The following is a 24,792-nucleotide window of genomic DNA, read 5'->3' on the forward strand; positions in this document are numbered from 1 at the left end:
CAGACATCCAAGGAGAAATGTCAAGTTGGCAGTTAGAATATGGGTCTGAAGTTCAGGAGAGAGGTACAGAATAGAAACATAAATTTGAGATTTGTGAGCATATATTTAAAGCCCAGAGAATGGATGAGATCACCAAAGAATTGCGCAAAGAGAAAAGGTTGAGCTCTCAGGCATCCCAAGACAAGAGGATAGCAAAAGAGGCAACCAAAGGAACTGAGAAGGGACTACTGAAGAGGAAAGAACCCACGGAACTGAGAAAGCCAATAAGGTAGTAAGAAAACCAGAGGAGTGTAATGTTCTGAAACATAAGAGAATAAAGTATTTCGAGAAGGAGTAATTAGTTCGGCTAACTAGTTCAGGTAAGGCTAAATAGTTCAGGTAAGGTAACAACTGAAAAGTGATCCCTAGAGTTGGCAAAGTGGAAGTTAGTGGTTTTCCTGATAAGAACTGGAAGAATAGTGGAAATGGACACCTCATTCAAGTGGGTCCAAGAACTAAATGGGAAAGGAGGGATGAGAACACAAACAACTCTTCCACGGAATTTTGCCATAAAGAGGAGGAGTGAAATGGGGCAGTAGCTGGGACAGTTAAATGGGGCAGAGATAGCACCAATTCTTATAAAGAAGAGAAGGAAAACTGACCATGCATAAAAGGATATGTGGACTAAGATCCCTGAGTAGGATGGAATGATATATAAGCAGAGGGGCTGGCTTTTGGAGCACAGGTAGTTCATACACACTCATAGGAGGGAAGGGGGTCTATAAGCACAGATGCAGGGAGGTGGGTAGATGTGACGGTAAGAACTTGTGGCAGTTTTTTTTAAAATGACTCTTGCTTCCTCAGTTAAGTGGGAAGAAAAGTCATTAGCAGAGAATGAAGCTGAAGAAGGAGGTGTCTGGATTTTGAAGAGAGAAGAGGAAGTATGAAAGCGTTATCTCACAGGGCAGGAGACTTCATGAAGTAAGGAAAGGTAGTGTAAGTGCTGGGCAGCACTAAGGGCTGGCACTCAAACGGGCGGTACTTGAGATTAATGGTCACAACTCTGAAGTGAGCACAGTTGTGTAAACACATGGCATGTTTAGCTGCGTAGGTGCAGACAAGGAAGGGTAGGAGAATTAAGCACCTATTTTCTGAAAGCCTATATATGAGGGCCACAATGATAAATAAACCGGCTGTGTCTTTGTGCTCATGGAGCTTATAATCTAGCTAACATACTGCAAAAGAGAACAACACAAGCATCTCACCAGTGGCATGGCTATAGTAGGATACACCTGCGGGACAGAATACCAGGCAGCCATCAGAAAATTATGTTAAATTACGTATCTATGGAAAAGAGAAGATATATGTGATAAATAAATAAAATAGGTTATGAAACTATGTACACGATGATCCCCCCCCCCTTTTTTAAATCTTTTAAATGTTTATTTATATGTGAGAGACAGATTGGGAGCAGGGGAGGGGAAGAGAGAGACACACACACAGAATCCAAAGCATGCTCTAGGCTCTCTCTGAGCTGTCAGCACAGATCCCGATGCGGGGCTCGAACTCATGAGATGTGAGATCATGACTGGAGCCGAAGTCAGGCCCTTAACCGACTAAGCCACCCAGGTACCCCCATTTTTTGTTTTTAAAATGTGTTACCTACCTACAGAAAAAAGATAAGGAAAACATCAAATGTGATAAGGGGTTACCTCAAGGCTGAGATTAAAGATGACTAAAATCTTTTTCTTTACATCTATTATTTGTACTTTTACAAAATGTCTTAATATTATTGTTAGTAATTTTTTAACAAGAAAAAGTTACTATTCCTTTGTATTTTCTCTGAATCTGAATACTATGTATATATTTACATTTATTTTTCAGTGATTCTAATTATTACTTAGGTCTTCCCAATAAAAACTGATCAAACCAATTAGAATCACAACTACTTGTAAATGGCTCTTCACAATTACAAGCATGATAGGGTTACCTCCCACACATTTCTCGTTTGCTATGTTCCTCAGATCACCATGTCTAATTTGGGGCTTTTGAGTTCACATGCTACGGGCTGAAGTGTTCTACTGTTTAATGTAAAATGTTGAGAGTTTTGATCTTTCGACTTAGAGCATGTCCACCCAGAAATCAATTAGAGCAGGGACATGAACGTAAGAACCATGACTCTAATCACAGAACTGACTGGCAAGTTGGGAATAGAAAGATGGGAGGACAATCAGCTTGTCTTCTAATTCTATTACGTTTCCTGTCTTCCAAGAGTACTAGAGAAAGGAATAGGCTTTAAAAAGACATTAAGAATTTTCCTCAATTCTGAGTTGTTTGTATGTCTAAGTGCCTTGATATGTCTAAAGAATAGGTTTCTGGGTGAAACAAAGAAAGACGATTATTTTACATTACTCACTAATCATATTGCAGTCTTTAGGGACTCAAATGCAAATTCTTCTTTTATTCATCTTTTGTATGCCTAGCACATAATAAGCACTTAAGAAATGTTCAATCAATGAACTCAATGGTAATGACTCATTAATATAAAGCTTGTTCAGTTTTTAATCATAGTTAATAATTATTTTAAATCAACTATTATATTATAATACTCTTACTATTATGATTATGATACTTTATATAAAACACATTATCTTGTATTTGCAAAATCTTAACCTCTGCTATTCCACTTTGTGTATTAAAGTGGAATTTGTATTAAAGCAAGAATATGACTCTAGACATTTTCTCTTGGTAACTTCAAAACAGGATATAGGAAACCAAGCCTTAGTCTTTATAAACATTCTGTTTTAAAATATATTACAAAGAATAAATGGAATTGAATGTCAAGAATGAGTAAGTGAAAGCTTTTACTCATCTGGTTTACAACTTATATCAGCTAATTTTTTAAAATTTAAGTTGATTAAATTTTTTAGTTGTTTCATTTCAAATGACCACACCAGAAAAGGGTTGTTTGTCATGATTATTTATGCCTTCCCTTTCTGTTTTAGCTTAAAACAAATGTTCCAGGTTAATAAATACGGAGTTGTTATAAACAGCAAAAACAATTCCAATAAATTAAAATTGGTTATACATTTAAAATCTTTGTAAGGAATTATACATTAGGGTAAAATAAAAATACTCAGTTGAATTAAAATAAACAAAATCACATAATAAAGTTAGAGTGTATAAAAATTCAGCCATGCTTAAAATTCAGACTACAAAAGTATAGAAATGTGCAACCCTCCACTATACCTCCACGTCCTGTTTCCAAATCAATAATAAAAATTCATAAGGAATATAAAGGAATGACAAAATAATACATGAAATTTAAATAAGAAAAAGAAGTAAGAAAAGGAAAAATGTGCCCACAATCCCATTAAGTGATTCTCTACCATTACCTTTGAAATGGAAAAGAATCATGAAAGCTTCCCTCCATCTAGCCTGTTTCTCTGTTCTGACTCTTGAAGGGACTCAAAGCTATCACCCACCACTCTGAGACTGGACTCAAAGGCAGCCAGCCACTCTGCTTTAGAACTTCCACTAGAACCTTGAGTCTTCCCAATTCTTAACTAAAACTTTGTCTCTCTCATCCCCTCTTTAGCTTGTATTATTTGTGAATACGTGTCCTCCTGCTCTTTTGAAAGGACTATGGCATAATTTAACCTATGACACCCCAATTACTGTCATCCCTTGTAACTAGCACAAAGCTCTGCATAAAATTAAAGTTAAATAAGACTAAAGAAAAATAAATGACTTGTAAGAAAACCAGATCTACTTATACCTCACTAATCCAAGGACTTGTTTAGCGTTCTCAAGTATCTGGAATAGGGCCCACAGTATGGAGGAAAAGTGCCGATAAGGACCACATTAAACATGCTGTGGCCAGCTGGCTCACTGTATAGAAGGATCCTTCTACCTGGTTTGAGAAAGCAATGAAGGTCCAATTTGCCTATGAACTATGAGATGCAACGGAAGAAACCTGGAGAGAAAGAAGGAGAAGAGAAATGGTAAGAGGACTAGCAGAGACTAACGGTAATGAGGAGGAAGAATGAGGGCAGCAACAGCAGCAGCCAGCAGAAATGAGCAGCTGTGACAGAGGTGGCAAGTTGCAGGCATTGTAGACCACAGAAAATAGCTAGCCATACAGTGGGCTGGGCTGTGCACCAACCAGTCGATTTTAGCAATCGCAAGAGAGAAAGAGAAGCTTTTTGGCCCTATGCTTCACACTCTCTATAAAAACCCACGGTATAGTAACAACAATTTAAGAAGGAGGCAGTGAAGTATAGAATATATGTTAGAAAAAAATGTTTATAGAAGATCAGCTAAAAAATGAAAAGCAGAATTTAACTGTACTTCAGTTATTTGAAACCCATACTAATCTAAAATGTTTAACTTTCCAACAGGTGCTAGATAGTTACAAGTTTCTTAGACTAAGGGAAGAAAAGGAACAAACACTGGCTGAATACCTATCGTATGCTGAAAGTTTTATAAACATTTCTTTTGATCCCTCACAACAACCCTATTACATAAGCATTCTTATTCCCATTTCCAGTAAAATAAGGCACAGAGAGATTATATATAACTTGCCCAAGGTCTCAGACTCTTCTGACATCAAAATCCATTTTTTTTTTCAAATATACCATGCTACTGAAAAGGAGAAAGGGGAAATCAACAAAAATAAATACAAGTAAGGAAAACAGTGGTTAAATTTTTTTACTTTCGCAAGTTAAAGACAACAGGTAACTGAAGTTATAGTCTCACATACAGCACACCCTCATCACATTCAGTGGTAAATAATCTCACTCCTCAGGATTATACACTCATCTTTACTTCTCCTCAGTTGATTGCTGTACTTTTTCAGGTATGCATATTTTGAGAAGCTGTTGGTTTATTTTAAAAGATTAACCTTCTAAGCTATTCTAGCATACGTAAGGTATGTAAGATATCAGAGCCAAGCTGCTTCTCTTCTGAAGGGAGTTCTGCTTACAGCATTACTGTTTCTATAATATTGTACAGTTAAAACTCAATATACCTCAATCTGCTCTATTCTAAACCCCCTGTATGGTAAATAATCACACACAGAGCAAAGAAACCCAAGAAATGATTATTTCTGATCATACTTACTCATTCTTTACTTTCACAATGAAAATTTTCAGTCTGTTAGGTAAAACAAAACAGTTCCCCATCCACAGAGGGTGCTAGGAAACAGGCACTTTCATTTGTTGTTGCAAAGAGCATAAGCATAACACTCAGTAAATGTTCACTGCCTCTGGTTTAGCATCTCTAGAATCTATCTTAAAAAAACACTTCAAATATTTTAAAAGCTTTGGGGAAAAAAAGAGCTCATTCTAGTATTATGTAGAATAGCAAGAAACTGGGAACAATTTAATGCCCAACAGTATAGGACAAGTTAATAATACATTTGTTGAGTGGATTATTATATAGCAATTTTAAATGATGGACATAAGGTATTTATAACCTAGAAAATCATCACAATATTATTAAGTGTAAAATGGAAGAATCAAAAGTATTTTTACAGTGGGGCTCCTTGGTGGCTCAGTCGGTTAAGCATCTGACCCTTGACCTGGGCTCAGATCATGATCTCACGGTTTTTGGGTTCGAGCCCTGCATCAGGTTCTGTGCTGACAGTGCAAAGCCTGCTTGGGATTCTGTCTCTTCCTTTCTCTGACTCTCATGTGCTCTCTTGTTCTCTCTCTCTCTTACAAAATAAATAAATAAAGTTAAAAAAAAAGTTTTTACAGTAAGACCTCAACTCTGTAAAACAAGCAAAGAAACAAGAAAATATGGCATATTGAAAACTTATTTTTAAAAATCTACATTGCAAATAGATATACATCTATGCAGTTTTTTCCTTTGTTTTATTTTTCTATATATTCTATGAGCGGGTACTACCATTATGATGGAAAATTAAAACACCTTGAATTTTTCATAGTTACGTTATTTTACAATATAGAAAGTCTGGCCTATAGCAGCTCCCTGAAAACTAACAGTATTTGTTGGAAATTTAGAATTCTGATATGAAGTTTTGGAAATCCATCCAAAGTTAAGATATGGTAGGTATACTGGGTGAGAGAAACAGGTTTCAAATATTGACAGGCTGGATCAGTTGAATCTAACAGGATAGAATTTAACAGATAAATGTAAGATTCTGTACAAAGGACCAAATAGTCATGAACTACAGTGTGGAGGAAATATCTTAGAGAAGCATAAATTGAAGACATGGGTCTTTAGCAGGAATAAGTTCACTCAATTTGATGCAGCTACTCGAAAAACAAATTATACTTTAGGAATGTATTAAGAGTTGGGATAATGTTAACATGAGGATAGTGATAGTCCCTGTGACAGGCAGAATTTTAGGATGATCTCTGATGATCCACGCCCTTGTATGCAAGCCCTTCCCCTTGAGCATCACTAGGACCTGTGAATATAAAGGAATACTACTTCCATAATGGAGGGAAGAGATGGCATGGAAAGAGCTGTCCTTTACAGCCATGTTGGCCAGGTTGTAAACTGCCTATGGAGAGGGATGGCCTCCAGCTGAGGGAGGGCCTCAGCCCTACAACCACAAGTAACTAAATTCTGCCAATTATCTGAATTAGTCTGGAAGACAATACAAGTTCCAGATGAAAACACAGCATGGCTGTTACTCTGAATGCAGCCTTGAGAGACCCTGAGAAGATCCAAATAAGCCATACCCCAACTCCTGAACTATAGAGCCCATGGGATAATAAACATGTATTGATTTAAGCTGCTGAATGTGTGGTAATAGGCTATGCAGCAATTAAAAAAAATACGGTGCTATTCTCTGGGTTAGATGACTCCTACAGTGTTAGTAGTATTGAATCTGGGTGAAAAATGTTGTGAAAGGCATATACAAAGAGCTTGAAAAAGGTTTTAATTGGATGGTACAGTAATTTTGAATTATGTCATGTTAGACATGAAAGAGAAAATATCTGAAAACAGAGGGACTGAGTTTGCTTCTACATGGCTACACATTGTAGAACTTGGAAGAATGTGAGAACATTTCAGGGAGTCAGATACTTAATTTTCTAATAGAAAGATGTTTCCAAACATAAAACAGCTACTTTAATAGTCCTTGAATTCCTTACCGCTAGAAGTCTCAAGCTTAGAAAGATGACTGATTAGTAGGCTTAGTATAGAGAGACCCTAAGCATTTCTTGATGGTATGATTAGTAATCTTTAAAGACTCTTTCTTAAACATTTGCATCTTTAAATACTGTATGTGAATAAAGAAGTACTTTTATTTTTTTAATTTATTTATTTTGAGAGAGAGAGAGAGAGAGAGAGAGAGAGAGAGAGCGCGAGCTGGGGAGAGGCAGAGAGCAGGAGAGAGAGAATCCCAAGCAGGCTCTGACCTGTCAGTACAGAGCCCGACTCAGGGCTCAGTTCCATGAACCATGAGATCATGACCTGAGCCAGGATCAAGAGTTGCACACTCAACTGACTGAGCCACCCAGGTGCCTCAAGAGGTACTTTCTATTAGAGCATGAAAATTTGCTGCCTGGTACGCAATAAGCAGCCAGTACACATTTGTTGAATGAATAAATGCACAAATGAAAAACTAACGAAGGAAAGGGATGGAAATAGTAACATGGTAAGACTTACTTACCTTTCAATTTTGGTGTGTGTGTGGGGGAGATAAATCAAAAATAAAACCTTGATGATAAGGAGCAGCTGTCTCTGGGAGAAAGAATGGTGTCTTTCTCTAGCAAATACAACCACACAGGGAAACTGAAGGAGCTCCAACTGTGGGCTAAAGATCAGGTTTCAGTCTTGGTACCACACTACGACCCTCTTGGTCCCTAAGATGAACTGAAAAGACTACTGCAGGGCTCCAGGTTGAGTTGGGAGGCATGTTAAGGCAGGTAATGAAGGATCAGGATTGGGAAATGGGGGATGTAAGAATGAATAATCTAGAGGGGTGCCTGAATGCCTCAGTTGGTTAAGTGTCTGACTCTTGATTTCAGCTCAGGTCATGATCGCACAGTTTATGAGATTGAGCCCCACGTCAAGCTGTGCACTGACAGCACAGAGCCTGCTTGTGATTCTCTCTCTCCTTCTCTCTCTGCCCTTAACCCACTCACGCCTGCTCATTCTCTGTAAGTAAATAAACTTAAAAAAAAAAAAAAGAATGATTTAGAGAAATATCAGAATTTGAAATCTTAAAGGAAGCATGATCCGAGATGTTTGTGTACAAGTAAGTTAACACAGAGCACAAACGAATGTGTCTGGGGTTGCGAGGTTTCACAAAGTGAGACCAAGACTGGCAGGTTTCAAAGTGAACACTGAAGTGCCTGAATAAAAACCACATGGGATAGAATCAAGACAGAAATTGTGACATATTTTTACCTCTTCCATTAATTAAAACCTTCAGTCCAAAAGCTATTAATTTCTAAACAATATATATTTATGGATATACAAATGTTGCTTATTTTTTGTCAGCTGTATAGTCCATAGGCTTCTAAACATTTAGTTTCTACATTGATTGCACTGCTTTTACTAAATGACAGACTTATTGAACAATGTATCAACAAATAAAATCCAAATAAGCTTTCTTTTTGCTCTTATACTTTTTCTTTTCCCTTTTTTAGTTCTCAAGTTAACAGAACAAAATATATTAGGGATCAAGAATATACCTGAAAATTACCTTTATTCACTAAGAAAGCTGTTTTTTTTTAAATATCATTTGTAGGTGAAGAGGCAAAATATTTCCAGAGATTTTTATTTGCTTTAGGACATTGCAAGAGCAAAGTCACTTCCACTTAACAAAATATTTTATACTTTTTATCTAATTTTAGTTAATTCACTTCTTATGTGAAGTCGGCTTTTAAAAATGGGTTTCATTCTTTAGTTAATGATGAGGCTTTTTTGGGTTCATACCCTCTCATTTATTAGCGGGCCTCTCTTTCATCTCATTTTCCCCTGAAATAAAACCACTTCCTATTCTTTTTAGCTCCTCTTTTCATCTCTCACAAAGTTTTATTAATACTTCAGATTCTCTTCAGCTTTTCCTCTGAATGTCACTGTAAAACTGATTTTTTTTTGAAGTCAAGTCTTTAAGCTGTCGTAAAAATCGTATCAAATATTTCTCTACTTGCATTCTCCTCACTCCCCATTCCTTTCCCCAGCAAGTGAACAATTTTGGTATGACCCACCAGGCTATATGATAGTACCAGTGCAACTAAAGATGTTTCAACCCTCTCCAGTGGTGCCTCATTTCAATGTTTCCTTCCAGCACTCCTTAACCCAACCTGTTAAGGGACCCTAGTTCAAATTTTCCTTTTGGTATCTGGGAAATTTATTCATATCTTCTGTTGTTACTCAAATACAAATTCTTTATCAATTCATATCTGAATTAACACAATGGCATCTTCATGGTGGTCCTCCCTATTGTCTTTCTCCCTAATAACAGTACACTGTCACTAGATTAATCATTCTAAGAAAATCTGTGGCTCTTTTTTAAAACACACACACACACACACACACACACACACGCGCGCGCGCACACTCTCTCTCTCTCTCTCCCCACCCCCCAATCTCCCTACTTTATCCAATTATTCTTCATTACAAACACCTACCTAGATTAAGCTGTTTGTGCTATCTATCTCTGTCCCCATCTCCATCGCCATCAAATATCACCTGGCGTTTACAGTTCTTGACAGGCCACAATTCCCTCTTGAAGAAGTCTCTGTCTACTATGGCTCTTACCAATCTCTTCTACTTTCTCCCCCATTACCTCTCTCTAAAGTATTTTCAGAGTGTCTCTCATTACTGCACTTGATTTCAATCTGGCTTGTAACTGTTCTTGTTATTTAATGAGTTTTTTACTGGCTCAACAGTAAGCAGCCTGAGGGCTGGGACCATGGTAGATACTTCTTTTGTGTCTTGTAGCATCTAGGCTATGGAGTAAGTATTTAACAAAAGTATCTGAGTTAGACTTAATAATCTCAATGAAATGAACCACTACAGAAGAACAAATATGGAAAACAGTTCCATTTACATGAGGTATTTATAGCAGTCAAATTCCTATGAGACAGAGAGTAGAATGGTGGTTTGCTGGGGCTGGGAGGAAGACAGTATGGAGAGTTAATGTCTGATGGGTACAGAATTTCAGCTAGGGAAGACGATAAAGTTCTGGAGATGGATGGTGGTGACAAAAGCACAACAATGTGAATATAGTTAATGCTACTCAACTGTTTACTTAAAAATGGCTTAAAATGGTTAATTTTGTGTTATGGGGATTTAAATAATTTTTTTTTCTGGTAATATTTAACCCACAAAGCCCAAAAAATCCGATGATGTGTTTTTATTCCTTCTCCTCTGTTTATTTTTTACTTTTTATTTTGAAGAGCCATTTTTAGGAATTTAAACTTTCTCTCAAATTTGACTTAGTTCTGAAATGTCTAGACTAATACAAATGGAATGAAACTCTAGTGGCCTTGTCTTTTGCTACGCAGGGAAATACTTCAAGATGCTTGAGAGTAAGCTGTGCTCTTAACTTTTAGTAACTGACTTTAGGTTTGTTTTATGCAACTACAGGCATACCTTGGAGACATTAAGGGTTCAGTTTCAGCCCATCGCAATAAAGCAAATATTGCAATAAAGCGAGTCAAATGAATTTTTAGTTTCCCAGTGCACATAAAAGTTATGCTTATACTGTAGTGTATTAAGTTGTGCAATTGCATGATATCTACAAAAGAATGTAAATACTTTAATTTAAAATCACTTGATTGCTAAAAAATGTTAACCATCAGCTGAGCTTTTAGTGAGCTGTAATCTTTGTGCTGGTGGAGGGTCTTAACTTGACGCTGATGGCTGCTGACTGATCAAGGTGGTGGTTGCTGAAGGCTGGGATGCCTGAGGCAATTTCTTAAAATAAGACAACGGTGAAGTTTGCCACACTGACTGACTCTTCCTTTCATGAGTGATTTCTCTGTAGCATGCAATGCTGTTTGATAGCATTTTACCCACAGAATTTCTTCCAAAACTGAAGTCAATCTTCTCCGACCCTGCCATTGCTTTATCAACTAAGTTCATGTAATATTGTAAATATTTGGTTGTCATTTCAACAGCCTTCACGATATCTTCATCAGAAGTAGATTCCATCTCAAGAAACCATGCTCTTTGCCCATTGATAAGAAGTAGCTTCTCATCCATGTAAGTTTTATCATGAGATTTGCAGCAATTCAGTCCCATCTTCAGGCTCCACTTCTAATTCTAGTTCTCTTCCTGTTTCCACCACATCTACAGTAACTTCCTCCACTGAACTCTTGAATCCCTCAAAGTCATCTATAAGGGTTGGAATCACTTCTTCCAAACTCCAGTTAATATTGATATTTGGACCTCTTCCCATGAATTATGAATTTTCTCAATGGCATCTAGAATGAGGAATCTTTTCCAGAAGGTTTTCAACTTACTCTGTCCAGATCCATCAGAGGAATCACTATCTATGGCAGCTACAGCCTTATGAAACATATTTCTTAAATAACAAGACTTGAAAGTTGAAATTACTCCTTGATTCATGGGCTGCAGAATGGATGTTGTGTTATCAGGCATGACAACAACATTAATCTTGTTTGTCTCCATCAAGAGCTCTTGAGTGACCAGGTGCATTGTCAATGAGCAGTAATATTTTGAAAGGAATCTTTTTCTGAGCAGTAGGTCTCAACAGTGGGCTTAAAATATTCAGTAAACCATGTTGTAAATAGATGTGCTGTCATCCAGGCTTTGTTGTTCCATTTATAGAGCATAGGCACAGATTTAGCATAATTCTTAAGGGCCTTAGGATGTTTGGAATGGTAAATGAGCACTGGCTTCAATATAAAGCCACGAGCTGCATTAGATCCTAACAAGAGAGTCAGCCTACACTTTGAAGCTTTGAAGCCAGGCATTGTCTTCTTGTCTCTAATTCTGAAAGTCCTAGATGGCATCTTCTTCAACTACAAAGCTATTTTGTCTACTCTGAAAATCTGATTAGTGTAGCTATATTCATTCTCTTTGCTGGATCTTCCGGATCACTTGCCACAGCTTCTATACTGGCACCTGCTGCTCCACGTTGCACTTACATGTTATGGAGGCTTCTTTCCTTAAACCTCATTGAACCAACCTCTGCTAGCTTCAGACTTTACTTCTGCAGCTTCCTCACCTCTCTCAGCCTGCATAGAATTGAAGAGAGTGAGGGCCTGCTCTAGATTGAGCTTTGGCTTTAAGGGAAGGCTGCTCCTGGTCTGATCTCTCCAGACCACTCAAAACTTTCTCTGTATTGGCAGTGGGGCTGTTTTGATTTATCATTTGTGTGTTCAGCAGAGCAACACGTTTAATTTCCTTCAAGAACTTTTCCTTCACATTCACAACCTGGCTGTTTGGTACAAGAGGCCTTACTTTTGGTCTATCTCAGCTTTCACCATGCTTTCCTCACTAAGCTGAACCATTTCTAGCTTTTGATTTAAAGTGTTGTTGACTGTTTGAGATGTGGGACTATCGCTTTCATTTGAACATTTAGGGACCATTGTAGGGTTATTAATTAGCTTACTTTCAATATTGTTGGGTCCCAGGAAATAGGGAGGCCCAAAGGGAGGGAGAGAGAGGGGGAACAGCCAGTCAGTGGAGCAGTCAGAACACATGCAACATTTATTAAGTTCGCCGTTGTATATGGACGTGGTTCATGGAATCCCCAGTTACAAGAGTAACATCAAAGATCATTGATCACAGATCACCATAATGAATATACTAATAATGAAAAGCCAAAATATGACACAGAGACACAAAGTGAGCAAATGCTGTTGGGAAAATGGCGCTGACAGACTTGTCTGATGCCACAAATCTTCAATCTGTATGAAATGCAGTATCTGCAAAGTGTGGTAAAACGAAGGGCGACAAAACGACGTATGCCTGTACTGTGAAGCTATTCTACAATTCCATTAGATTTACTAGAGGCACTTTTGTGACTTTTTGGCTTTAAAGTGATCTGTGACACTAGTTAGTGCTAGCAGCAAGGCCTTGGAAAAACGGCTTTAATTTTTAAAAATTCTGTTCAATAAGCCATCATATATTTGTATGTGTATTTATTGTTTACTTATATTGGCAATTAACACAGGGCTTAATAAAAAATTTAGAAAGAAAAACATATTTTCATACCTTTTTTGTGGCAGAAACTATGCTAGGCCTTTTCACATATATAATTTAATCTCCACAGAAACCACCTTAAGTAGATTATTATACAAATTTTACAAAAGTGGAAATGAGACTCAGAGAGGTTCTGTAAATTTGCCTAAGTCACATAATATGTAAGTGGTACAATCCTAATTTGAACCTGCATCTTTCTGACCCCAAAAACCCACATGGGAACGTCCAATAGGCTATTAGAAAATACAGATCCAGAGTTTAGAAGAGAGGTCTGCACTAGAGATAAAGATTTGAAAACATCAGGCCAGAAGGAATACTGAAATCACAGATGTTAATGGGATAATCTAGAATCTAGAGAAAGTATACAGTGAGAGGTGGGGTGAGAGTGGAGCCTGTTTAAAAAGAACAGACACAAGAAAATGAGTCTGATAAGGAATGATCCAAAAAAAGTAGGGGAAGGGGGGCACCTGGGTGGCTCAGTTGGTTGAGCATCCGACTCTTGATTTCGGCTCAGGTCATGATCTCACAGTCTGTGGGTTCGGCCCTGCATTGGGCACCATGCTGGCAGCATGGAGCCTGCTTGGGATTCTCTCTCTCTTCCTGTCTCTCTGCCTCTCCCCTGCTCATGCTCTCTCTCTCTCTCAAAATAAAATAAACATTTCAAAAGTAGCCTGAAGCCAAAGGAAGAGAGTATCAAGGAAAGAGTATATATAGTATAGTATAAAAAGGTCTAGTAGGTAAGCCTAAGTATCACTTCCTCTGAGAAGCATGAGGCTGAGACAAATGATTTTCTTTGCTATGACAGCTACATCCCTTCATGCGCATTTCTTTTTCTTTCTTTCTTTTCTTTTCTTTTTTTTTTTTTTAAGTAGGCTTCACAGACAGTGCAGGCCCAATGCGGGGGCTTGAACTCATGACCCTCAGATCAAGACCTGAGCTGAGATCAAGACTCTTAAGATCAAGAGTCAGATACTTAACCAAGACTGAGCCACCCAGGCGCCCCCCTTCACATGCATTTCTATGACAGCAGTCATCCCATTGTGTCATTATGTGTGTCTGTTATTCCAGGCTGAGGTGCAGTCATACCATGGAAAGGGTTCAGTCATGTAACTACATACTGGGTCTAGATCAGAGCCTACTTACTATAGCAAATGCTTAAAAACTTACTGAATCAATGAGCCCAAGGTTACTTAAACCTAGGAGGTAGTATTAAACAGGACAGAAAGTGGAGTCCCTGCCTTAGGTTCAGAAGAAAAGACTCTGGCTAACAGTCCAAATTCCTGGATGTGAGGCTCTGCTCTAGCTAACTTCTTAGCCTTCCTGAAAGTCACTTATCTGACAGAACCTTTTCTGCTTAGCTGGATTCCTGGTTCTGATCTTCATGGCCGGGATTGCCCTATTTTACCTGCAGTTTTAAATGCTAGACATTCCAAAGTAATACTTGATGCTGAATGGTTGGGTAAGGGAGAAGATTCTCTAACAGGAAACAAGTCGTTATAAAATAATAGTATTAGTGGTAACTGTGACAGTAATTACTTTCATTGGCCTTACTAATTCTACCAGAATGCTACTGTCCTTTTTTCCACATATGCATATACACTTATATGTAATACATATTTCATAATGGAACCCAGATTTATTGAACTCTAATGATTTTTACTATGAATAATACTATGTATAGTTCTATTTTAAATTATTTATATTGAGGCGCCTGGGTGGCTCACTCAGTTAAGTCTCCAACTTCGGCTCAGGTCATGATCTCACAGTTTGTGAGTTCAAGCCCTGCATCGGGCTCTGTGCTGACAGCTCAGAGCCTGGAGGCTGCTTTGGATTCTGTGTCTCCCTCTCTCTCTGCCCTTCCCCCACTACACTCTCTGTCTCTCTCTTTCTCTCTCTCAGAAATAAACATTAAATTAAAAAAATTATTTATATTTAACTGTACAGTACCTATTGTGTTTTAGAGCTTCTAAGTTTTTTCCTTATAGAAGTTGGATTGATCCTCACCCTCTATACACACACCTTTCTCTGTTTTACTAAACTTTAAAGTCAAAGTTACTTTAAACTTTACTGTATTTGAGGCCAGATAATCAGTATTTTTCTAAAAATGTGAATATTCTATGTGCTAGAAAAATCCTAATGATTAAGCAAAGACTTCTTCAATGGAGCACAGCATTTAAAACTGTGTGAAACAGCGTCCTGGGAATTAGAGGCTTACCTCATTTTATGCAAAAGATTTATTTCTGAAAAGTCAGGAGCACTTCAAAACAGATTTTAAATGCAACAGGGAATTAAGGCACTTGTTGATAAATCCCTTTGAGCAGTATCTTTTTACACTTGATCGTAGCCAAAAGGCTGGGAAGTGACAGTAGTATCTTTTTATAGGGTAACTAAGTATCCTTGTCAGTTTGGTAAGGCAAAATGGTGCAGTTACTATAATTCTCAACCTTTAAATATTCATATCCCCTTCAGATAAACATAAAGATTGCATGCCCTTTAAACATTTTTATAAAAAACTTTTCACACATATACACAAATAGAAAAAATGCACTTCCATGTACTCATCGTTCAGGTTCAACAACTACAATGATTCTGCTGTTTGATTCACAAATTTATTCCTTTTTTCTTACTGAAATAATTTAAAGGAATTCCAGATATTATGCCATTACCCCTACATATCTCAATAAGAAACTCTAAAAAACATGGGAATGTACTTCTATAATCACCACAGCAAAGTTTCCTCATTGTTTTAAAACTGCATTTTTACAGTCGATCTGTAGGAATGGGATCCAAACAAGATTACGTGTTACATTTGGTTGTTAGATCTCTCGAGTAATTTTCCACCTAGAGCCGATCTCATCTTTTTAAGAGACACTGACTTGTAACAGAGTTAGTTGTTCAGCAGAATATCCCACAGTTTAGATTTGCCAATTTCCTTTCTCTTGATGTCATTCACATCATTATCACATGTATTTTTTAATTAGGTTTTATTAGAATTGGGTTCAACATTTTTTGGTAAGAATGCTTCCTAAGTAGCACTCTGTGCTTCCTCCTGAAAAGGCATCTTGAAAAGCAGATGGTCTTCGAGAGGACTGGAATGGATGTGTGACAAGGGAAGGGTGGACATTACAGGTATGAAAACAGGAGCAAAGGCACAGGTGGCAATAGGTAAGTTAAGTGATGTGTTCAAGGGAAGAAACTACACCCGCTAGAGGCAGGTTTCAATACTGTCACGGCACTGTGTACACACACCATATACACAGGTCCCATGGCACTCGGCCCTGCTGAATCAGCATTTCTAAGGATGCAGGCTCAGATATCTTTATTTTCTCAAAGTTCCTCAGGAAATTTGGATGCTTTGCCAGGCCTGAAATCCACTGGCCTGGAGGACAGTGCGCATATAAGGAGCTTGTTCTTAGTATGTCAAGCTTGTTCCTGTTTCAGGGATTTCGGGCATGACATACAACCAATTCTTTCCACTGAAGTCTCAGTTTAACTACTCCCTCCTCAGTAAGGTCCTACTTGATTACTCCGTTCAAAGTCCCCAACCTGCTTTATTTCTTAGCACCTGTCTGATATTGTTTTACTTGTTTGTTTCTGGTATGTTTCTCTCACTATAATGTTCCCAAAGAGTGCGGACCTTGTCTGTCTTGTTTACTGTGGTAATTCCAGTGGTTAGGAGGGGCTTGGGCATATAAAAGATGCACGCTAAATATTCACAGAATGGATGGATAAATTCGGCAGAACTAGGGATTTTTTTTTTTTTTTTTTTTTTGGAACACTCATATGTAATATAGATGGGAAACAATAAAACTATCTTTTAAAGCTTGTCTTCACTGAGATTGGGAGAGTAAATACCTTCTTTGAGAATTTCTCTATGACAGTTTGGATATTTTGCTTTATGATAGGCTCAGTCACCTTGCTGTTTAAATGGAAAAATTTGGGACAGCATTTCATAGAAGATAACTACAACTCTGAACATCTATCTAATCAGTTCAATAATAATTTCCAAATGTACTTAATGGACTATTAAATCAGTAATTAGAAATCAAATTTTGCTACGCTGCAAAAGATGTCAAAATTATGTATGCTCAGACTAAGATATTTTAAAATTAAAATTTTATTTAATTAGCATCCCTCAGAGACATATTTTAAAATTAGAACTTTATTTAATTAGTATTCCCATAATCTATATTAAAATTTATTTGTACCTTGCTGACTTATAAAAACTATAGGCAGGGGAGGGTAAATATACAGAAATAGCTCATGGAGGTTAACAGAATTCAAAGACATAAACCAACCAAAAAAAAAAAAAAAAAACCAACCAAACAAAAACAAACAAAAAAAGGAGGCCCAGCAGAAAAAATGATTTAGGGTTTAAGGAGTAGCAAAAAAATATGAATAAAGTGAAAAAAACTTTTATGTAAGTTATTTTGTGGGGTGTTTGAAAACATTCCTTCCTTTCACCCACACTTTTGTGAGTTAAAGTTAATGGATTTCTATTGCATTCCTGTTGTCACTATTGCCAAATGCTTTCCTATGGATGAGGCAGATACCTGGTTATTTAAGGAGCAGGATAAATGGGCCAAGACAGCTTTCCCTATCCCCAATTCACCAGGGAACATTTGAGAATTCCACCTGACATGAGGACAGCACTGTGCTCTTAAACAATCTGCAGTTTGATCCGATTGTTCCCCAGTGGGGGAGGTAGGCCACAGCTCACTCAAGAGTCATTGATTGGATTAACAGCCTAATTCCCAACAGATGAATAGAATACTGATGTCTTGTCAGCCCAGATCACAAAAGGAAAACACAATCTGCTTCTACAGCTCAGAGATTTAACCCTCTATTTGCCCTGAAGCTACAATCTCTGTTTTTAGTATTGTAATTTCTTCAGAACTATTTGCCTATAAACATTATCAAATGGTGGTTTTATCACCAACCACATATTTTCATCCTTTTTTAGGGTAGTTTTAGAAAATATTTAAAAACACGGAAAGATTTTTACCTCCGTTTCACTGCCCACATTAGTACTGCTACCTGAATTCTTTCTTGGGTTTCCTAAGGAAATGATAAATAAACTGCTTTCTTTGGGGACTTCATAAAATAGGACACAGCGTATGGGAAAAAAAGTAACAAAATCCAAACATTCAAAGATAAAACTATTTTGAGCTATTCTCCTGGAACAAGCAACTGATTTTATTTAGGGGAATGAATGATTGCATTAAGAGGAATAGATGTTAGCTTTTTCGTTTATTCTCCTACTCAAACTACCTCCCAGCCCTACTGTAATTTAATAATTTTTGTGTATGGCTCTACAATAAAGAATCAAGTAAAAAATCTTATTTCTGATACAGGTTTATTAAAAATAAGAACAAATGTCTCCACTCAAGTCACCAATTAGAACTGTATAACAGTCAGTTGAGAACAAAAACAATGATGGTAGTGGCTATCTGTTTACTGTACTAAGCAATTTACAGGTGTTCTCTTATTTAATTCACCCAACAACCTTAGGAAGAATCTCATTTCACAACTGAAGAAACTGAAGCTTAGTTTGGTTAAGTAACTTTGAGGTCACATGATTTGTTAGTGGCAGAGCCAGAACTTAAATGAAGTCTCTGGCTCCAAAGCTTACTGCTCTTCAACACTACTGGGACTTTATGGGTCTGTCTGTATTTATACAGAGGCTTTTCAGTATTCTGAGGTGTTATAATTAAGATTCAGCAATCTCTTAGAATATGTTATTATTCTTTTTGTAAAACATCTATATGTGTACAAATGTCCTCTATTGGCTTTTCTTTTTCTTTAGAACATTTTTTTCAAGGATTTCATGATAGCCACCTAAAATTAGCCACGTCAAAACAGAAATCTTTTTTGCCCGTGACTCTGGAATAATATTCAACTTCTATCCTTTTTATCTTTCATATTGTCTTCATCAAGTAAGGTTGACTGAATTCTCCTCTGCACTGTATCTCTGATTCTTTCTTTTTCCACAGTAATGGATCCTATCCAGGTCCTAACCTCCTAACTCACTAATTCCTACAAGAGCCTCCCTAATAATTTACCTGGTCTCCCAGATAATTTATCCCACTTGCAAGCATTGTCCTAAGCATGCTATTCTTCTATTTAAAACTTTGAAGCATATTCTAATTGTCTTCAAGTCAGATAAGAATTTCTAACTAAGGATTTCTCTAGCTCTGAACAGAATATGGCATGTTGTCGTGGCTTTAAAAATTAACATTGTATATGTAGGAAGTTTAGATCAGTGCAAATATGAGAACATATTATGTAATGAATATCGATTATTTATATTATTAGTACTATAATATTACACTAAATTATAATCTAATTCTTTATGGTAATACATATTTCCATAATAGCCATTATGTTAAAGGCTACTTTTAAAAAATAAAAAGTACAGGGAAGAGAATATATTTTTTGGAAAGAGAGCAGGAAAAAGCTCAATTAATACCAATTAAAAATACAGCCACACAATATGATGGTGTAAAAGATCTTTATACTACCTAACGTCTCACAGAGCTTTCTTAATTCAGACAGGTTTTTCTTTCAAGAAAACAAAAATTTACACTTGTATATTATTTACAGAACACTGTCATATAGACCAACTTATTTGAAACTAACATCATGAAGTAAGTAGGACAGACAATACATTTTATAAATAAGGAAGTTAAAGTTCAACAGGGTTAAATGACTTGCCCAAAGTAGTATGGTAAGTCAAACAGCGGAATTAGGAATTAAATTTATGTCCTCTACACAAATGGAATAAATTAAGAAATGGCAAGCTTTGGAATTTTAGTGTTTAATTCCCACTTTTAGATCACAAGTAACAGTTATCACTGAAGGTGAATAATAAAACATTAGCTACTAATATTTTGGCCAACCAAGATCCCTCCTCCATCTCTAAATACGTTGTCAATGTTCACTCAGTTAATCATGAAGAAATACAACTGAGAAAGGACAGTCTCAATAACTAAAAATAACTTTATACTAAAATAAAACAATCTATCATAAGTGTTAGAAGGTGCAAATAGCATGAACACATTCTGAATCAAGGGAGGTACTATTAGAAGTTTCATAGAAGCTGGGAGACCTTCAGGAGGATGATCCCCAAAGAATTCCTCTCCCCAGTATCTGGAGGAAGGAGCAATAAGAGTGTATGAGGAAGCAGAACTGCTTCTCTGCATGTCAAACACACATGAGCATTTCCATGGTGGCCAGAGACATGATGCTCTACTGCCACGGGGAATAGCTCATAAGCTCCTGTGATTTTTGTTCCTTCACACTGTGTGAATCTTGAGTTCAGAGGAAATTTCTGTAGCCCTCAGTAACAAAAGCTAGGGAGGCAGAAGTTTTTGCTCTGGATGCCCTGGTTAGGTATAATGTTAGCCGACAATGCCGGAAACCATGGCAGGCCCGTCTACTAACCCATCTTTCAAAAATAATATCCTGAAAGGCCTCCTGTTTTTAATAATACACAGAGGCTTTCATATTTTACACATCTACAGCTTTAGATTCCTATCATGTAATACAAAACATTTTAGTAGATATTCTGAAATAAGCCATAGTTCTTTCAAAAAACAGTCATGTTAATATCAAGCAGAAACCAAAAACCAACTAAAAAAACAAGAACAAAATCCAAACAACTCCCAATTTTGATAACAAGAAAAGTCGTATCAATGGTGTATCCTTTGTGGTAACAGAGATAAACTTGTCTGACTGTGGAAACCAGGTTAAAGACAAGGGCTTGGACAGTTGTGCCCTGAAACAAGCAGACTGCAGGTCTTATAAATACATACAGAAATAATTAAAATATAAGGGGTTTAGAGAGATTAATCTCCTTTAAATAATCTCAGCCACAAAGCCTGTAAAGACACTGCTGGCACCGGGCCCATGTGAGACCAGCTGTCGGATATCAGAGCGGCAGAGAGATTAACTGCTACCACTTCTGCACTGACCTCCTCTATGCAGTCTTCTCTGGACTCCATCGTCAAGTACTCCCTCTACCACTGGGAAAGGTTAGCAGAACAGGACCTGCTACAGTGTGGAGCATTATCACTTGACTTGATTACCTATCCTTAGCTGAGGGAAAAAACCAAATCAAAATAAGAAAGTTGGTCCTGGAAGGGAATCAAAAAATGTAGGGCTCAGAAGACTCTAGGGAAATGCAGGAGGTCTCTGGAAAAGTGCTGATTACCTGATTCCATTCATTTAACCCGTGGCAATTTCTAAGTCACCTTTAATTATTTTCAAGCTGAGTTTTAAGTAATGCAGATAGCACCCTTACTCCCAAAGGAAGCACAAAGCAACTGATAACTCTTTAAAAACAGTAACATTTATTTTGTGTCAAAGCTAGCCACAAATCCAACAAATATTTTTAAAATGTGATAGAGCCAATGAATAAAACAAGAACATTTATAATAAGCAGCATTATTTCAGTCAGATAGATTTTTTTGCCCCCCCCATCTGTATTATATGATATTTCCATGACTTTAAAAGGAAACCATTAAAAACCAAACAACTGCTCTGAAGATGACACGTAATCAATGTATGTAGAAGTCCTTTTAAAAATATAAGGTGTTATGCAAATGTAAGATATATAAATATATTATCTTATGAAAAGGATTTCAGATGGAATTTACTTGGACTGACAGAAGAAAACAGAATGGTGAAGACTGACTACAACACAGTCAGACATTATATGAACAGATACACATATTACTTTTTATCAGATGTATTCTTCCACTAGAATAAAATGAGACTGGCTTCTGGACCACCTTCTTTAAATAGGGTTTATCTGAGGTTCCTAAGCCTCTTTTATTCTAATTTTGCTTCTCTGATTTTTGGATGTCAACAAATCTCTGCAATAATTTCTTCTTGTCAAAAAGGTGATTTTTTTTGGTCTCCTAGTTATCTCACAGGTGATCTGAAGGACAAGTGAACTGACCATATCTAACTCTGATTCTAAAGTACAAGTAGGCTATTGCATCAATTTTAAGTATTTCAAAGAAATGTCTGCTGATATGCTAGAATGAGATATTCTGGATAACATAATTTATCATATTTCTTATATAAATATTACCAATTTTCAAAGAACCAGAATATCAGATATAATTTACTTTTTTTTTTTTAAGTGAGTAGGAAGGTGCTTTGGGTTTTTACACGGTTAAAACGCAGAAGTTTTTTGTTAGAAAGAAATTTTTAAATATCAAGACACAATAAAAGACAGCTTCATTCTGCTATTAAAAAACTTACGTTTTTAAATAAATGTCATTAAAAACTTATTTTCAGTTTCTGTTCTTTTACATAACACACAGGCGCCCACAATGTTCTCTTCTGCATGTCTCTAAAATGAAAGCTCTGTCTCTATGTTTCCCCCCCTAAAGAATGGGTTTTAAAGACTGCAATGAGGAGGCCAAATGTCAAATACGTGCCTGTCCACCCAAGATTATACTGATATCCATCAACACACTTTTCACACATCAGAGTGCTCTCAGATGGTAATGACTTTCAGACCAAATGATTTGATTCAAGTTCTGAACCACTGATCCAGAGGTGTGCATCTCTTGTCACAGGTCTCCTAGGCCAGTGGTTCTCCAAGTGTGGGCTCCAGGTCAGTAGTATTAGTTTCATGCAAATTTTAGGCTCCACACCAGACCTACTAAACCAGAAACTCTGTGGAGGGTTAGTGATTAATGATTCTAATGTTAGCCAACATTTGAGGGCCACTGCCCTCAATGTGCTAGTATATATATATATTCTCTGTAAATGAGCACCCTCTTTTGGACAAACAGAGGTTAAATATCAACCATAGTGGAATAATTACATGTATTAAAAAGTTTATTAAAATGTTATTTTAAATGATTTATCTTTTCCTTAATTTTTAAATTTAAACATACTTGACAGAATTTCTTTTCATCTTCCAGTGAAAGGCTGTCCATCAGAGGTACCATTATAGTCTGGTGCACTGTTTTTATAGTTCTATAACATAAACTGACATTTATTGGAGCTTCACATAAGATTTTTCCATCAACGGATGCGTTGGAAGAGCAATAACCAAGTATATGCTGTGGTGGGCAGATACCTACACATCAGGACACTTTTCAAAGCCATCAGGCAAAGGGGGTCAGTTGAATTTTTTTTTTTTTTACTGCACAGGCTAATGCTTTAAGAGTGTCTTGATGGAATCAAGGAAATTGGATTGTCCCCCCATTTGCTGGGCTAAAACAAGCCTTTTTTATTTATCCCATTAGAGGAACACAAGAGAAACCTTTTAAATGTCACTAAAAATTTCCCTGCATTGCAAAACCTAGTCAAAAGGGTTTTAATTTTCTCTGAGAACTTTTAAGTAACGCAGTATGTCAAGGTTTAATAAATTGTAGTAGGTGGGCATAGTTTTTGTTACAGGCAACTTTTTTTTTTTTTTAAAAAGGTGCTTAGACATGCTTAGGCTTCTCTATATAGAGAGGTTGGGGCACCACCTCAAATAGCAGAGAACTCAACTTCAGCCCAAACAGCAAACAAATGAATCGTAATGGAATCTGTAAAATATTTGAAACAAATTAAGGACATTAAAAAAAAAAGAAAATACTTTGAAATGTATTGGAAATGATGGTAATCTTTTTATAAGTGATATTTTTATGTTGAGCTTCTTGAAAAATTTCTTCAAGAATATGGCCTTGAACAAAGGCAACTCCAAAGGACAGTGCAAAGATTAGACATTCAACAATCTTCCAGTAGAAAGAGAGACTACACAGCAACGAGAAACACTGTGTATTTGCAACCTGTAATGGGTTAAAACCCCACCTTTACATCTTTCAAAATACTACAGAAATATCAACTAATTAAAAAAAGTAGATATATATGTTGTGTTGATTGTATATATCTCAAGAAACATAGTAATAAAGTAGTCTATACTTAGCTTCTATGATCACAGATTTTGGTGTATTTTTTGAATGGATCTAACCATTATACACTGTGAGGGGTGTTCTGGTTATGTTCCCCTCTTCAATCAAATATTAAAAGTACTTACAAGCAGAAAACAAAATGTTACAGAGGGAATACCAGAACAGAGGACTTAAAAAAAAAAAAATGACTACCTATAAATGAGTATAGCTCCTTTCCTGAATCATCACCTTAATAGAAATATTTTTAACCACATCTAAATGGTTAAATAGAGGACCTTACTCTAAAGAGAGAGAGGGAGAGAGAAGGTAAGAAACTATGCCAAAGACAAAATGCCTAGTACTTCAAAATGTAATAATTAGTAATTAAATTATGTCAACTACTCCTCTTTTATTACCTGCTTCTAAAAAATACTACCTGCCAGATGATGTGGGGCTCAACAACGCGATAGTTCAGTAAGGGAGTCCTGCAGGATGCTGGTGCCACTTTAACTGCTGCTGTTTTAAGTCTCCCCTGTGACCACAGCTGTTCCAGAGGGAGGCTTAGTGAAGTGCCAGCTGACAAAAGAAGAATGTCAAGCAGGCTGGGAAAAAGACAGGCTATACTCTTGTCATGTACAATCAGTTATCCCTATATGTTCAATTAATACGCTTTAATTATTAATGTCTCATTTTATGGAAATTTCAGCTTTATTACTTAAGTTCCTAACAAGTTAATGCATTTCAGTAT

The 24,792-nt window shown here is 36.7% G+C and overlaps 1 protein-coding gene across 7 annotated transcripts in view; it reads right to left on the bottom strand.

Moving 5' to 3' along the window:
* The window catches only part of ACBD6 (acyl-CoA binding domain containing 6), a 210,173-nt gene that overhangs the window by 46,590 nt on the left and 138,791 nt on the right, over window positions 1–24,792 (bottom strand). The window contains exon 7 of one of the 7 annotated variants that reach the window (XM_053909165.1): window positions 1,291–1,323. The exons of the other annotated variants lie outside the window; for them this stretch is intronic. Coding sequence (XP_053765140.1) covers window positions 1,306–1,323 — 18 coding nt within the window. The 3' untranslated portion in view covers window positions 1,291–1,305. Of the gene's footprint in view, window positions 1–1,290; window positions 1,324–24,792 lie in introns of those variants that run through there. 7 annotated transcript variants of the gene reach the window in all.

The sequence above is a fragment of the Panthera pardus genome, unplaced genomic scaffold, assembly GCF_024362965.1.
Source record: "Panthera pardus isolate Hobbes unplaced genomic scaffold, ASM2436296v1 HiC_scaffold_21, whole genome shotgun sequence".
In the NCBI taxonomy this organism is placed as follows: Eukaryota; Metazoa; Chordata; class Mammalia; order Carnivora; family Felidae; genus Panthera; species Panthera pardus.